General features: G+C 42.6%; 1 protein-coding gene across 1 annotated transcript in view; it reads right to left on the bottom strand.

Annotated features, from left to right (window-relative positions):
- Positions 1-16,372, bottom strand: part of CA3 (carbonic anhydrase 3) — a 146,147-nt gene that overhangs the window by 38,664 nt on the left and 91,111 nt on the right. Inside the window, exons 4-5 of the mRNA XM_069621293.1 lie at positions 6,366-6,458; positions 2,560-2,622 (exon numbers count right to left, since the gene is read on the bottom strand). Coding sequence (XP_069477394.1) covers positions 2,560-2,622; positions 6,366-6,458 — 156 coding nt within the window. The remainder of the gene's footprint in view (positions 1-2,559; positions 2,623-6,365; positions 6,459-16,372) is intronic.

Here is a 16,372-nt window from a genome sequence, read left to right as displayed (position 1 = left end):
TGGGGAAGATCTGGATAAAATGAAAAGTGCTCATGTGGAAACGTTGATATCTTGAGGGCCGAAAGAGGAAAGGGGTAGACCCACGAGTAGGAATGTGCAATATTCAAACTTGCTGAGCACACGAGTGGAGATTCAAGTTTCGTGAGAGTAGTGGGTCAGGTGCCGGCATATTTTACTAATGTTAAGGAGGTTGTGCCTGACTGCATCAGAAGTGGCTGTGAGAAACAGAAAGAGTCTCAGATTTCTATAAAAGTGAATCACAAGATTGTGAGCCATGGATGAGGGGGAAAGGAACTCAGAAGACTGTAGATAGAAAAATGGTGTGTGGGTTGGTGTGGAGGCAGGAAGGAAGATGAGTTCTCTCTTATAGGGGCTGAGCATGAGGCAGCATTCAGCTACCCAGTGGCAGACGACAGTTAGGCAGTCTGTCACGCGTTCAGATATTGAAGGACTAAAGACAGGAAAAGCAAATATTTGGGTACAGCCAGCAAAGAGGTGACGGTAAAGCCAAAAGAGGAAATGAGTTTACCCAAGGAAGTACTGTAAAGGGTGAAGAGAAGTGCATTGGGAGGGCAGGAGATAGCCAGACCTGTGAATGTGAGCAGTGACAGTGGCTTTTTCTGTAGCAGAAAGAGCAGTTGAATAGGGGCAGGGTGGTGGAGGTTACACGTGCAAGTTCTTTGATAGTCTGAAGGACAAAGGGGTCATTTGGTGCACAGGATGGGTTGGCAGAAAGAAGGATAGGTAAAGGTTGTATAAGTTGGGATCAAGGTGAGACAAGGAGGTAGAGTGTGGGGGAGGTTGTAAGGTGGGCAAGGGAAATAGCTGCCAACGATTTCCCTTTCAGAGAAGCCTTGGAACCTGTTTAACAGCACACAACAAATCATAGCTAGGCTTGTATCTACACAGTTCAGGTGCTTATTTGCCCCAAGTTAAGGCAGCTTTGCTTGGGTCTGAGCTTGAATCTGAGCTGGTGCTGGTGTGGGAGCAGTTGCCATGCCCCAAGGTCTGGCTGCTCACTTCTCTATTGCCTACTGTATGGCCCCCTCTTGCGCCCACATTTCCTGAGCGGAAGGTTATCTTATCCTGCACCTCCTACAAGAGTCTTCACTGTTTCATTTATAATTGGAACTCTCTCTTAGTCTAATCTGTTTTTATTTTTAACCTGTCAGTGAAAAGGCTTCAATAAATACGGGCAGCTACATTCCTGGTCCCACTTTCTATGCCCCTATCGGTTACGTCAACCTCTTACTGCAGGTGAAAATGTTTCTACTCGTTCTCCAATAGCCAATATTCCTTTTGTGGCATGGAGATCTAGTCAGGCATGTACTTTTACCATTGTGAGTCACATGCTGGTACTTTTGGCTGGGAGTTGCACATGTGAAATCTCTGTTAATCTCTGGCGACATGTCTGGAAGGGAATGGCCCCCTCTTGCGCCCACATTTCCTGAGCGGAAGGTTATCTTATCCTGCACCTCCTACAAGAGTCTTCACTGTTTTATTTATAATTGGAACTCTCTCTTAGTCTAATCTGTTTTTATTTTTAACCTGTCAGTGAAAAGGCTTCAATAAATACGTGCAGCTACATTCCTGGTCCCACTTTCTATGCCCCTATCGGTTACGTCAACCTCTTACTGCAGGTGAAAATGTTTCTACTCGTTCTCCAATAGCCAATATTCCTTTTGTGGTATGGAGATCTAGTCAGGCATGTACTTTTACCATTGTGAGTCACATGCTGGTACTTTTGGCTGGGAGTTGCACATGTGAAATCTCTGTTAATCTCTGGCGACATGTCTGGAAGGGAAACCATTTCTATCAATAGCCATAGAGAAGCCACACATTATGTAGTGTGTTTGGTAATGTGTTCGTAGGGTACCAGGTCGGCTATGGTCATGCTGGCAGTTGTCTATTGGTACTAAAGTAACCTTTTTGCACAAATCACAAAATTCATCATGTATGTTAGAGAATAAAGAAAATTGAAGTTGTCAAAAAAGATCACTTTCTTTTGCAAGGGAGAGGTCAAACCTTTCATTAAACCAATTCCATGGGTGTGCGAGCTTAACGAGTGTGATAAAATGGGCGTCTTAAATGCCCACCTTTTGACATCCTTTCCCATGTAATGCACTGACCTCACTGTGCCTTATGTCCATGGTCCAGTAGCAGACTGCTTCACTACTGCACCTGATTCACTACCGCCGCCCAAACAGGGAAGCACGTTGATTTTGAAAGATTTGTGAGACATCACACACAGATTAGCTGAAATAATGCATGCAGTATTTCAGGAACTGGACATGCATTACTCTCAGAAAGGCAGTGATGTCATAATATTGTGCAGATCCTCAGCATGCTGCCTGGGTTAATGGTAGCTACTGCATGTTGTAATTCGAGGGTCAAATACACCAATGTCATAATGAAGGCCTGAATCTAAATCGCAATCTATATTTTTTTAATTAGGACATTGAAAAGAAGATGTCTTTAGAGAAATTGTTCAGAATGCCTAAAGATTCAAACAATGAAGACACTTCTATTTTTTAATATGACATCAAAATTAAAGCTTACCTTGGTTTTAACACAATCCATAGCTTCCAGTACTAATTTCATTTGTGGTTTTGCCTTTCCAATCTGCAATGCACAAATGAAAGTAATGAGTTGCATATGCCAAGAGGCTTAGTAACAGTGAATATTTCCCCCGTGATCAATTCTTCTATTATAAATCATTACAAAAAAACTAAATGAAAAGACGATTATATTCACAAAAAATGTAAACATGGTTGCCATGCATCATTCATTTTTGACATTTAAGAATCAAGCAAATTCAACACCTGATAAAAGTGAGAGTTCCACATACCATTGTCCCATTGCATACCAAATATATTTGCAGTTCAAATCGGGAGTTCAGTTCTATATTTAAGTGATAATCGTGTGTTTCATCGGCTTTACCTGGTGGCAGTGGCCCAGTGGCTGAGTTAATAGTTCCATGTGTAGCAAGGACCTACAATGAGGGTCCCTGGGTTGGTATCACCTGGTACAGCCCCATGAGCGTGGGATTATTGCTATTAACACCTTGGGTGAACTAAGAGGGATGCTGAGAGCAATTTATTTGTCTAAAATAATAGGCCATGGCAAATATGTGACCTGTTATTGGGGAGAGGCTGCCATGGAAATAATAGAAGGCAGGGCTCCATTCAAAGCATCTCTTCCATTTTCATTGTGAGCTCTGCTTGCCAATTTGAGGGAAATGGGAAGGTGGTGAGGCAGCAATTGAGCAGGTATGGGAGATTGAGGTGTTCACAGGTTGGGGGCAACAGGGTGAGGGCAGCAGGACAGCTCTGGGCAGGTGGGTAATCTGGTTAGTCTGGGAGGAGGGTAAGTGCTAGTAGTATACAGCTAGATCAGTACCCTGCTTGGATAAACACAGGTTTTGAGCAACCTGATTGGCTGCCACACGCACCAGTTTGCTAATCTGAGGTAAGTCTTTTGAAAACATACATTATCAATCACTGAACAACTGTCATCATGTATTGACACTCTCGTCTTGAAGTGTACTTGCTGATTGCTAGCTAGTGGGGGATATCTGTTTTGAAGTTCTGAAGGTCATGAATTGCAGCTGCTTCGCAAATGCATTTGAATAATAACGGTCTCTTCTAATGAACGTATTGCCTCAGATACCCACAGCATTTCTAGAATATGGTCACACCCGCCCAAACCACCCAGATCACAATCATCCTAAAAGATTTACCTAAGGAAGTTCCCTTTTTGCAAACAACTGAACTCTGTGCGTTGGAAACTGTCAGCACGAGTACTGGCATTATTGCCCCCCCCCCCGCCTGAATCACAGTGATAAGAAAACCACCAAAGATTGCAGTCACATCTAAAGAGGCACCTGCGTTATAGCTCAATTTTAATGATGCTGGTTTAAGTAAACCAAAGCCACCCCTGACTGACCTTACCAAGCTAAGTACCTTGAAAGACTGAACCCCTTGTAGAGAAGGCATATAACAAAACACCCAGAGTGTAAAACAGGGAAGCCGACCCAACGAACAGAGTCAGCATGATGGAAGATATAGGTATCCGTCCTTGCAAGGAACGTGACCAACAATGAAGACACTGGTGCTGCTGATCTTTTACTAATGCTTTTCATTTATTCTTAATCCTTCCCTGTTCTGCCACTTATAATAATGAGTGTAACTGATCCAAGCACATCTGTCCTATCTGAACCTGAATGACAAATGGTGCCTTCAACTGCACTTTCCCCCCAGCAGTGACAAGTGCCCTACTGAAAATTATGCTGCATAGCAAGATTCCACAATAGGAAAGCAGGAAGTGAAAATATTTCACCAGTGAAGACCCCAAGGGAAGCATAGATCCAACATGGAGAGTCGATGATGTAGGCAAACTTACCAGGCAGCGACATCACTCAAGAGTGCCTTGGAGGCACACTGCATTTAGTGGGAGGCTACCATAAATAGGATTAGACCCTAAAGCAGAAGAGCAGCCCCGGTAAGCTGGTGGGAAACATGAGGTCGGTGATAGGCCCTGTCAGCTGAGCACAGGAAGGAACATTGGATGCCCAACTAGCAACAGAGGAAGGGAGAATAGCATAAGCCACATGGGCAGGAGCCCAGAAGATGGAGGCACATGAATGTGAGATTTTTTGTGTTAAACAGAACACATTATTTGTCAATGTATAGGAAACATTGAGATCCAGGAGAGGAGCTAAAGGGAAATACAGGAATGAAGGTGTGGTGTGGAGCAGGAAGAGAGGCATTAAAGATGAAGGCCCAGCGAGATATTAGAATGCGGTTCCAAATGTAAAAGCAAACTTAACTTTAACAGGCTACAGTGATGTGCCATCCATTCGTGAGCTGCCGTGCAATCACGAGGAGGAGCACGATGGAAAACTATATTGAGAAAACAGCACAAATATGAGGTGCTACTGATATTTTCTGGACACTTCAGCAGGGGTGTGTAACTGAATGTGCTACAATCCTGGTTGCAATGTCCAACATTGCAGAGCTCCTCGACGTTCAGGGTGAAGATGATGAGTGATGTTCAACACATTGATATGATCTCTGCAGCTTTGAATATCAAGTTAGGTAAGGGTGCGCATAAGCTGCAGTTGGAGTGAGAGAGGGCGGAAGTGACTTGAGCTTGAATAACCTTTAAATAAAACAACTGATATCCACAATGATCAAAAATGAAATGAAAGACATAGAAGACAAAACGAGGGCCACACAACTGCAAATCTTGGGGATGCTGAAAGGCACGAGGGACAGTGCCTTAAGGGAGTTCCTCAGTGGGTGGATTTCAAGTCTACTGTGCTGTATATTGCACATGACCCTCCCCGCCCATGCTTGAGAAACACAGTAGAGTTAGACTTATAATGTCCAAGACATTTCCTAGAGAGCAAACGGGAGTCTTGCTATGCAATGCTCTTCAAGGACAAACAAATGTTAGACAGAATTTTGAAAGCCACAAGAAAGAAAGAAAGATTTGTTTAGAAAGGTATCTTTCCAGGGAATGCATTCCCTCATATTAGCCCCAAAACAGAGGAAATGACTGTCCTTTAAATATTCAAAAGAAAATATAGAGAGAAATTGGCCAAATTTTGCTTTGCATTTCATGCCCAACCAAGATTACAGAAACCATTTATGATACATTGTCAATACTTTGGGGTTTAAAAACAACCACAAAACCACTGAAATCCCTGAAAGAAGCTTAAACCACAGAGAATAGTGATGACCTGTCATCAGGCTAACAAACCAATGCACTAGAGGCACATTGCAAATCACCAGCTCCAGTGGGTTCTCCTGCTAGGATAGAGATGAACCGGCATTCCTTTCTTTGTCTTGATCTGTAGAAAAGAAGAGCCTTCCCTCACAGCCTGGCTGTCTTAGTATGTTGGTAGTTGGTAGTGGCTCCCTGAGTGGTGTCTTGTCTGCTTGTTGGGATCATCATGGCCACCTTGAGCGTGTTTTGGCAGGCAGTAGGGACCACATTCAGTTCTTTGTTTTAATAGTCAACTGAGGTCCTTCCAAAAAAAGGATGCTTTTTGGGCACACCAGAGCAGAAACACAAGTCATGAGAAAGGATGTGTTGAACCCTGTCCAGTATTTAGGAGAAAGCATCCCTCAATGGGAAGGACAGCAAACAAAGATAAAAAGGACTACTCAGCGATAATCGACAGAAAACAAAATCACATATTCACAGGACTTTATGGAAAAGTGTAGCAAAGCTCAGTTCAATCATGTAGGGGGAGTTCCCTCAGGGGAGAATGCAAGCAGAAAGGAAGACCTTGTCAGGTGGGTCTCGGGGTGAGCGAAGGAACGCTGATGACTTAAAACAAGATGTTCCTCTTGGTTTACCTTCATAAAAATGGCAATAATGGCAATGCCATCCGGATGCTTCAGAGATTCAGTAAAACTATTATACTTTTGGTTCCAGTGAATCAGATGAATCTGTAAAAAAGAAAAATAGACAAACAACAGTTAATCTAAAGCTATCCAGGTACATGCATTATATTTCATATTGTATGGGTGTGTATATGTATGCATTGGGTTCATATCATACAAAACACCTGCAAAACAATAAAGCACTTTATGACAGGGCGATTCGGTAATAGGAGGCAATAATATGATTACCATTAGAAGGATATAATATTAACATCGCATTTACAAGGATATGGAGAGAAGAAATAAACAGGGTTCAAGAGACTACAAGTTGGAATGGGAGTGGTGTACCCAGACTGGATTGTAGAGGTTCCTCAGGTTTCCCAAATATCAAGGGTCTATCTAGATAATGATACACCTCACACCAAGGAATGTGGTTTAACACTTCTTTATTTTAATGTTTAAGTGGTTCAGGTTGAGGGTTAGACATATGTCAATAAGGGACCAGGAGAAACACTAAAAAAAGGACATTCTGAACTTAACAGTGTCAGGGTGAGCTAATGGAAAGTGAGGGGCTTGTGATATTCCCGTGTTCAAATGTGGTATCTAAATCAAAAACATATTCAAAACCTAGTCTTAATCCCTCCGTGTCCCTCCAGGGACATCTTATGGTATATAAATAAATGTTCTAACAAGATAGCCACCCACAATTCTCCCAAAATCTAATCTTGAGTATTCCTGTTAGCTCCAAGGTAAACCCTGCTCTAAGGAATGCAAAGTACCGAAATTGCAGCCAACAGAAAGATTAGCAACCTGTTGCTATAACGTCTTTCCTTAAGATAACAACACCATCCAATAAAATGGATACCCTTGGTCTCCCTTTGGGACTACTCAGAGTGCCAAGGGTATGGTGTTCTATGCTGTCAGACTTCTCCACAGCTTCCTGGTTCCTTACCCACTAGGTGTTTCCTTCTCTCAAGGTTGCACTGTTGTCTCTAACGCCATCCTTCTACTCACCCAATTGTAAGAGGTCTGACATCCTTTTCTTTCTTCTTGAACCAGTCTCTGATTTCTCCTGGCATTTTACTCACCAGGTCTTACTGCTTCCAGTTTCAGAATCTTGCCAGCATCCTTTTCGTCAACCTTTAACCTCACCAGTCTCTGGATTCCCCTTATGTCATTTTCACCAGGTTTTGTCCTTCACCAGGCTCTCATTTCTCCTGGCATTACTCCCACTAGGTTTCACTTCCAAAAACATCCGAACTCCCCTAGTGCCTCTCTTAACAGGTTTCACTTTCACAAGCCTTGGGATTCTCCTGGCTTTCTTTCCCCCAGTTTTTCCACTTCTTAACTCGAGATTCACTAGAGGCGCCATCTCTCTTGGAGCCTTCCATACCAACCTTCAAGTGCAAAAGCTACAGCTACAGCTTCTGCAATATGACCAGCTTCCTCTTCCCCTTTTCTCAGGGGTGCAGAGAAGGTTCCTTCACTTCCCCTGGGTCAGGAATCCAAAGCTTCCTTATCTCAGGCAACAGTCGCCCTTCCAGGTAGGGAGCTTAGGCAGCTATGTCTACCACATCTGAATCCACGGCACCAAATGGTCGGAGCCTGCTTCCGACTGTCATTAAGCCCCTTACTTAAACTATTGACTTCAATAAGCCTGTTTGATATCCCAGTGTGCAGATACTGTGGGATTTTCCTTTCTTTCCCGCTCTCAGTTCATTACACTGAATTTTCCTTTGTTGTCCATGCCTGCTCCCGTCTACTTTACCACACTCTAGAATCTAGGTGCAGATCCATTCTCAGACATGTAGTTCAGTGCCACAAACAAAAACCTATTTCTGATGTTCAGAAGATGACACTGCAATAAATGTGCAGAAGGTGGATTCCAGTGAAATGGAAAGGAGCATGTGGGTATGTCGACTAGTTATTCCAGGTGCTCAGAGATGTTGTATGAAGAGTGTCATCATCTATGATTGTTTGTTTGTTTCTTTATTAGCTTCTATAGTGCCTTACGCCAAGGCACTTTTCATTAATTCATGTAATGGTGCAATAATAGAAATGATGATGCAACTGAAGGACACAGGCACAGTCACAATCAGGAGCCCAAGAGAAGTGGCAGATGTTTGAGTGGCTCAGATAAAGTAATGAGCAAGAAATGTTCACAAGAAGGGACAAAATAAGCACACAGACGCCCCGCGTCTGAAGGTTGCACCAAGACCAACAGGTCCACTGGAAATATCTGCAAAAGTCCACCTTCGAGCAGTTGCAGATGTGCAGGATGCAGTCCAGGTGACCAGACCAACGACATCACGAGCTGGAGCTCAGAAAGGTATGAAATGCAGTCCAGGGCCAGCGGGACACATGATGGGGACACCAAAGAAGCCACTGTTGTCTCTACAGGCTCTGCAGGAGTGAGGAGGGATCGGCAAGTCGAGTCGCCGGACGGCAATAGGAGCGAGGAACAAGGACACAATGGGATACCAGAACGTCTGCCGGAGGGCCAAACGCAGTGCAGAAAATCCCAAAATAATTTGTAAGTATACATTTATTTAACTTTCTCACTAACAATTAACCTGCCACAAATTAGCAGGGTTAATATATCATTTAATCATTCTAATATTTTAACAGGAGATACTGATAAAACTTTTACGAACACGCGGAGGAAATGAAAATTAAACATCAATTCAAATTAATTTAATTGGAAGGACCCAAATTAGAGGCTATGTTTCTTATAGATGACGTGTGTTTTTGGTAGGTTGGGAACAAGCATGCGCTTGGGACGAGCAACTGTTCTATCAGGAATATAAAATGTTGTATTGGACATCAAATTCTTTTTGCGATTTAAGAAGAATCATTGAAAAATGTTGTAATGTACTTCATGCTTTAATAACAAAGACTTATTGAGCTGTATAGACCAATAACTCAAAGCATTGAAAAAGCTGAGTTGTGCAAAACACGTGTTGGCAGGCCATACAATATAAGTACATTATAACTAAATTATAACAATTTGGTGTACTTTCGAATCATGTATTTTAAATATTGGTAGGCGAAATCGTTTGTACACATTATAACTATTTGAGGTCTTTGACAATGGTAGGCAAAACAATTAGCATGTTTGAGTATGCTTACAGGTTCTTTGCTTAAGAAGAAAAAGAAGATGGGTTATTAATGACTAGATGAATTGGCGCAACATTCGTTCTCTGTATCTGCTTTCCTGTGTATTATGTATTAGTGGCAAAGGTTGATAGCGCCGTACTATTGAGGCTGGTGACAATTCAATTTTGGGAATTTTTATGAAAAGACAAAGCGTGGGTTTCACCCTTTATCAACCAACCTCTTACACTGATTTTGCAGCAAGAGCGGCTCGCACCAAATAGCTATGCAAACTTTGCATATCTGCCATAAATGAGATTCCCACAAATGAGCAATTCCTGACTTTGGATGGTGATCAAGGGTCGCAGTTGCTGACCCTGGTGGCTCCTCTGCGACCTCTGCCACTGCTTTTGCAACCCCTGATGATGGATTGCACAGGCAGTGTAAAAACAAAAATAACACAGGTTCTTAAACTCTCATTATTTTTGGAAATCACAGTGTGAAGTTTGGCTTTCTCTGATGCTATATTCTCAAAGGTGCAGCTGGAGATTAGTCTTTGTCTATTTAGCCAGACCTTTTTATTAAGAATCAATTTGATTGTTTTATGTTTCTGAGGCCTATCACTTTGTGCAAAAATACTCAACGTTTTGATGTTACTATGTCCTAGTTTTCCAGTATCCAGTATAAAGAGTTGTTATTATGTCATATTTTCATATATAGCGCTTCAAGTCTGACTCCTGATTCCAAATAGTTATAATTTCTACAGCTTGACTTGCCTACCAATATTTTAAACAAACGATTCCAATTACACCAATTTTTTGATAAAAATGTGATTGATGTCTTTTGCCTCTACAAACCTGACAATGATGAACAAAACATTGTGGTTAAAAAAAAGGATTTTTTGCTCCTTAATACAGTGTGCAGGGTTTTGTGTCAGTTGGCTATTCCTCTAACTTTATCGCCTACCAGATGGATGAGGCAGTAACTAACATTGGGTAGCATTAGTGCACCCTACCTGGCAACTGGATATGTAAAGATGCAAATTACATAATGTAACCATACTTAGGCTGTAAGGCTATAACCAACATGAGACAGCAGTATCCTCAAAAAGTGGCTACATTTCACGTACAGTTTGATGGCAGTGCCTTGGAATGTTGGTTTTCTGGGCTTATGATTACTATACCTGACATTTCCAGCTATACTTGTTATAGGGTGGCAGTAAATGGCCATTTGAAGTTTTAGTGGCATATGTATTGCAGGGCCCAAGCCTATGTTGGTTCTACTGGGTCCATCCCTGTCATAACATGGATCACTCCATAACAGATCAAGGCAGCACCCTAGTTACAATGTGGGTCATATCTAAAAAAAAGTCTTATGTCTGCTTTAGTGCTGATTTGGTATGTTAGGAAGTGTAAGCTTGTGTGCATCTTTTCTACACCCGTTAGTCACTTCAGCTGATAACATCAGGGTTAAATGTCATGTGATGTTATTTCATGTGATGTCATTAGGGTCAACGGTCATATGGCATCCCTTCCTGTGATGATCCCATCGGGTGGGTGATGCTTCTTCCACTACCCCTGGACATGTTCCAGGCATTAAGCTCTGAACTAACTGGAAAGGATGCGTGAAACATCACACCTTATCCATGATACCTAAGTGGATAACCTCTCAAACCCACGTGTCTAATTACAAGGGACAAACATGTGACAAAAATGGAGAATGTAGCAATCAGTAAAGTTGTTAGAAAGAATTCAGTAGTTGAATATGTGAGACTGAATAAATCCAAATGAGTGGGTAGATGAGGGCAGTAGTACTAGGCCTTGAACACTGTCAGCCCCACCCACTATTTATATTATTGTTTCAACAGCTGTGTGGACTCTGCATGCAAAAGGCTGCACTGCTTTTGTCCGTTCCCACATTTATTCTAAAAAATTTAAATAATCCTAATCCTAACAAGAGGTACAAAATAAAGACTGCATGGAGTGGGAATTTGACTGCATGTTATGTTTTAGGGTGGACTGCATGCAATAATTCAATTTTAACCACCAATGTTTTTAACAACCTAGCAGTGGTAAACTTTTAATTGGTCCTAGACCCTAAGAATAGTACATGCATTCAAAGAATTCCCACATTTTCAATAATTCTCAACAATCTTGTGAGCTCATAATGAGCATCAAATATATATTGTCAGAGTCTGTACTGTATTGTTTCAGTATTTGTAGAGTACAGACAAAGACCGAAAGGCATTAAGGCACTAGAAGGAGTGAGAAGGAGAACCACTTCAGACCAACAGGGTTAGAACAGGAGAGTATTCAGAGTCTTTAGAAAAAGAAGATATTGTAGCGGAGCTCAGGCAGCAAAGCATTCCAGAGTGTGGGGGCCAGTTCTAGAAAAGATCTTCCTCCGGCTCTGGCCCAGTGGAATCTGGGGGTGCATAGCAAAGATAGATTATTTGAGTGAAGAAGCGTTCTGGGTTTGAAGGGCACAAGCCTAGATGAGCAGCACGATGAACAAGACAGAGGATTTTAAATTTGACTCCGCTACTAACAGGGAGCCAGTGCAGTTGGCTGAGAAGGTCCTGGGAGTGTGTTAATCTGGAAGCTCCCAAGGAAAGGTGGGCAGCAGAATTCTGTAGGGTCTGTAAGCGTTGTAATAGAGTCTCAGATTGGCCAAGGTAGATTCCGTTACAGTAGTCAAGGTATCCCATGATGGATGCAGTCACAATGTTCCGCCTAGACTCAAGTGGTAGGAATGGTAGGGTTTTTATCAATACTTTCAGTTTAGTGAAGCCAAGTTGGCAGACTGCAGAGATGTGGGCTTCTCTAGAGCCTGTGGTCATTAATTTAACCCCTAGACTTTTCACTACTGGAGTGGGTACATGATATGGGCTGAGGGAGGTATGCCAGTATTCAGAATTCCAAGGCTGTCCTATATTGTTAGAACCAACCAGTAAACCCCTGTCTTGTCCCTACTGAGTTTGAGCCAATTATTGGCCATTCATTCCCCAACTGCAGATAAACAGTCTTTCAGTTTTGGGGGGTCAGGGGGTCAGTAGATGGCACGTTAAGGCGAAAAAGGATTTGCGTGTCATCAGCATAAGAGAAAGAATGGACTCCATGGCTAGCAATCAGGTTGACCAGGGCCAGCATGTAAACAAGCGGGGATACAGAGCGGACCCCTGGGGGTCCTCGCAGTTATGGGCTATAGGAACAGAAGTGGAAGGGGGGGAGAAACCGTCTGAACCCGGTTAGACAGGAAGTAGGAAAACCACCTCAACGGGATGCCTGAAATTCCTGCACCTTGAAGGCACTGGAGCAGGTTCTGATGGTCAACAGTGTCAAAGGCCGCAGAGAGATCAAGGCGAATCAAGGCTCCCACCTCTCCACTTTCCTGAAGCAATGCAATGTCATCCATGAGCGCCACCATCACTGACTCGTGCCCATACTGGGGCGGAAGCAAGCCTGAAAGGGATGGAGAAGGTGGCTGGATTCCAGAAAGATTGAACATTGGGGAGTAAACATTGACTCCATCAGTTTCATGAAAACAGGAAGCAGTGAAATAGGGCAGCAATTCTCAGCAATTGCTGGGACAAGGTGTGCCTTTTTCAGCAGAGGAGAGAAAACAGCCTGTTTGAGGGGCTCTGGGATGTCCCCGGTTGAAAAAGAGTGTTGAAGCACTGCAGTAACAGGGAAATCAATTTGTTAGAAACTGTTTGAAGAATGTGAAGAGGGATATGGTCGGTGGGAGAGGCAGATTTTAGCTTTGACAGTGCAGATACGACCATAGAGTATTGCACAGTACTAAATGGAAAGGCACTAGGGTGTGTTTCATTAGGATTGGGAAGTGCAACAGAGGAGAGCATAGAAACGGACCTAGCTAAACCTATCAAGTCCCGAATTTTACAGATTTTTTCTCTAAAAAAGGTTGCAGTGTACTTGTGTTTGCAAAGACTTAAGAGGGGGTCGTACTGGAGTGGTCAACTCCTTGGTGACTCGGAATAGTTCTTTGGTGGAGCAGGAGGCAGTGAGGATGTGCTCAGCAGAGTGACTCGTTTTTGCTTTTTTTATGGCATTCTGATAAATAGTGCATGCTTGCACATAGGCTAGAGAATTCGAAGTGCCTATGCCATCTCTGTTCAATTTGGCGACATTGTTGTTTCAGCAGTCTAAGTGCTGCTAAGAACCACGGAGCAGAGGGATTAGACCGTATGGCAGAAAGTCTGAAGGGAGCCAGCATATCGGCAGTCTCCTGCATCAAAGCAAGACAAGGATTTTTCTCACTTGCTATACCTGTGGCCAGTTGTATTGCAGAAAAATGAACAGCTTAGGTTTAGTGTGCATGTTTTGTTTGAAAAGGGCCTGGCAGAGGGGAAAAAAAGATTCCTGGGGCACCAGAGGAATGACAGGGCGATATAGGTAAAGGACTGACTAACATGCGAAGGATGGTGACAATGGACAGAGTGGCAAGGAAGCAAGGAATTGTAAATCACTCTACAAGGAATTTTTGAGGATTTTTTGTGTGCTTCGCTGTTTGAAATCTGTTATTATTGCTTGCAACTTACAATCCTTAGTCTTCTAACACCATGCAAATGGCACATGTTTTTGGAGATGGTCCTGGTGCCGGTTTGTATGTCATCCAGTCTGGGAGAAACCTGAGACTGAGGAGTAGACCTTTACATTCTTATGGGGCATCTCTAGATGAAGCAAGAGTACTGTTCTGGGAGTCTGTGGGTTACATTCTAGGACTTTGCGAGTTATGTTCTTGGACATCTTCTGGGACTTTGAGAGTTATGGTCTGGGAATGTATGAGTTATGATCTGGATCTCTGTGGGTTATGTTCTGGGACTTTGCCAGTTATGTTCTGGGACTGTGTGAGTTATGTTATAGTTCTCTGTGGGTTAGGTTCTGGGAACGTGTGAGTTATATTCTGGGACTGGGTGGGTAATGTTCTGGGATTTTGTGAGTTGTGTTCTGGCACTGTTATTGTTATATTCTGTGACTTTGCAAGTTATGTTCTGGGAATGTGTAAATTATGTTCTGGATATATGTGGGTTATGTTCTGGGACATTGTCAGCTATTTTCAGGGACTATGTGAGTTATTTTCTGGGTCTCTGAGGGTTATGGGTTATGTTCTGGGTCTGTGGGGTTATGTTCTGGGACTGTGTAAGTTAGGTTCTGGGACTATGTGAGTTATGTTCTGGGACTCAGTGGGTTATTTTCTGGGACATTGTGGATTATGTTCTGGGACTTTGCCAGTTATGTTCTGGGACAATGTGAGTTATGTTCTGGGTCTCTGTGGGTTATGTTCTGGGTCTTTGGGGTTATGTTCTCTGACTGTGGAAATTATGTTCTGGGTCTGTTTGGGTTATGTTATGGGACTTTGCAAGTTATGTTCGGGGACTGCATGGGTTATATTCTGGGACTTGGAAAGTTATGTTCTGGTACTGTGAGGGTCATATTCTGGGACTTTCTGAGTTATGTTCTGGGAATGTATGTGTTATGTTCTGGTTATCAGTGGGATATGTTCTGGGACTATGTGAGTCATGTTGTGGGTCTCTCTGGGTTATGTTCTGGCTCTGTGGGGTTATGTTCTGGGACTGTGTAAATTATGTTCTCGGACAGTGTGGATTATGATCTGGGCCTTTGTGAGTGATGTTCAGGGACTGTTTGGGTTACATTCTGGAACTTTGCAAGTTATGTTCTAGTACTGTGTCTCCTGCTTTGAAATGAGTTGTAGTGAGGAAAAAGGAGTATTTAGGTTAAGGGGTTGGCAAGGTCCGAACCTGGAACTGCGCTGATTCATGGGTTGGATGGAGGGAACATGGGTATGTTTCGCCATCCATGAAATTAACCTACATGTAACTTTGTGCCTCGTTCACGTGGACAAAACGCAATAAATGATCTAATAAACAACAAGGAGGCATATCTCAGGGGCACCATGTCAGTCTTGGAAGCAAGACAACACAGTGCAACACAGGATCGAATCCCGATACTGAACTTAGAAACCAATCTCTGGTATTAAGAGCGTTATAAAAGAGCAATTATAATTATATTTTATCGTGGTCAAAAATATAAATTACAATAAGAAATGAGAATGTGTTATTGAGCATGGAAAAGATTATATACAAATGTGAAATCAATTTTACATTAAAGAGCAGGTTCTTTTTTCCATTTTTTTTATTTATTTTTGAATCCAAAATAATATTCAGTGGACTCTGTCCTGTAGGATAAGTCACGACCTTTGGAGATATTTGATTCATTGTTTCAAAGTCAAGAGCATTGTGGTAGAGCCAGGGTCAGTGCTACAAGCATAGAACCTAGTCCCGTTGTAAGGGAGGTGACTGTGTGCTTATATTTCACTTTGACTGAACAGCATAGATTCTTGCATCGCCCGTAGAGAAGAACCTCGGCCACCAAGCCTCAAGCATAAGCACACACCTAATGACCGCACCAAGCATTCCACGTAGGGAATTAAACGTTCTGCTCCTTAAATAGAATTGGGTTAATTGCACAGGTATGGATTCGGAAGATTGACTAAGCGTGGGTATCATTCCCCAACACTTCGGAGTTTTATGGCAGTTTTCTGGGCTTGTGATACACAGGCCTGCTTCAATACAGCTCAATTTTAGAGAAACTACTGGCACGTACTCTGATACCCTATGGCACCTCATCGCGCATAATGTTCTTAGATGGATCTACATATGGTGCCAGACAATCTTTCTAGAGCCTGCAGCCTCCATAAAGTTCAGGACTCAAATATACATGGGTTCATCACCTGTAGTATGATTTGGCAGCTTCTACCAGCCATATAGTGAAAACACAACATATACATATTCCTAAACACTAAAAATGGTTGCAACAATAATTTAGGGTTTCCACCAAGTATTG

This window comes from Ambystoma mexicanum, chromosome 5q, assembly GCF_040938575.1.
Source record: "Ambystoma mexicanum isolate Mex_15411 chromosome 5q, UKY_AmexF1_1, whole genome shotgun sequence".
NCBI classification, from domain to species: Eukaryota; Metazoa; Chordata; class Amphibia; order Caudata; family Ambystomatidae; genus Ambystoma; species Ambystoma mexicanum.
The sequence above is the reverse complement of the archived record's forward strand: the minus strand, read 5'-3'. Positions and strand labels throughout refer to the sequence as shown.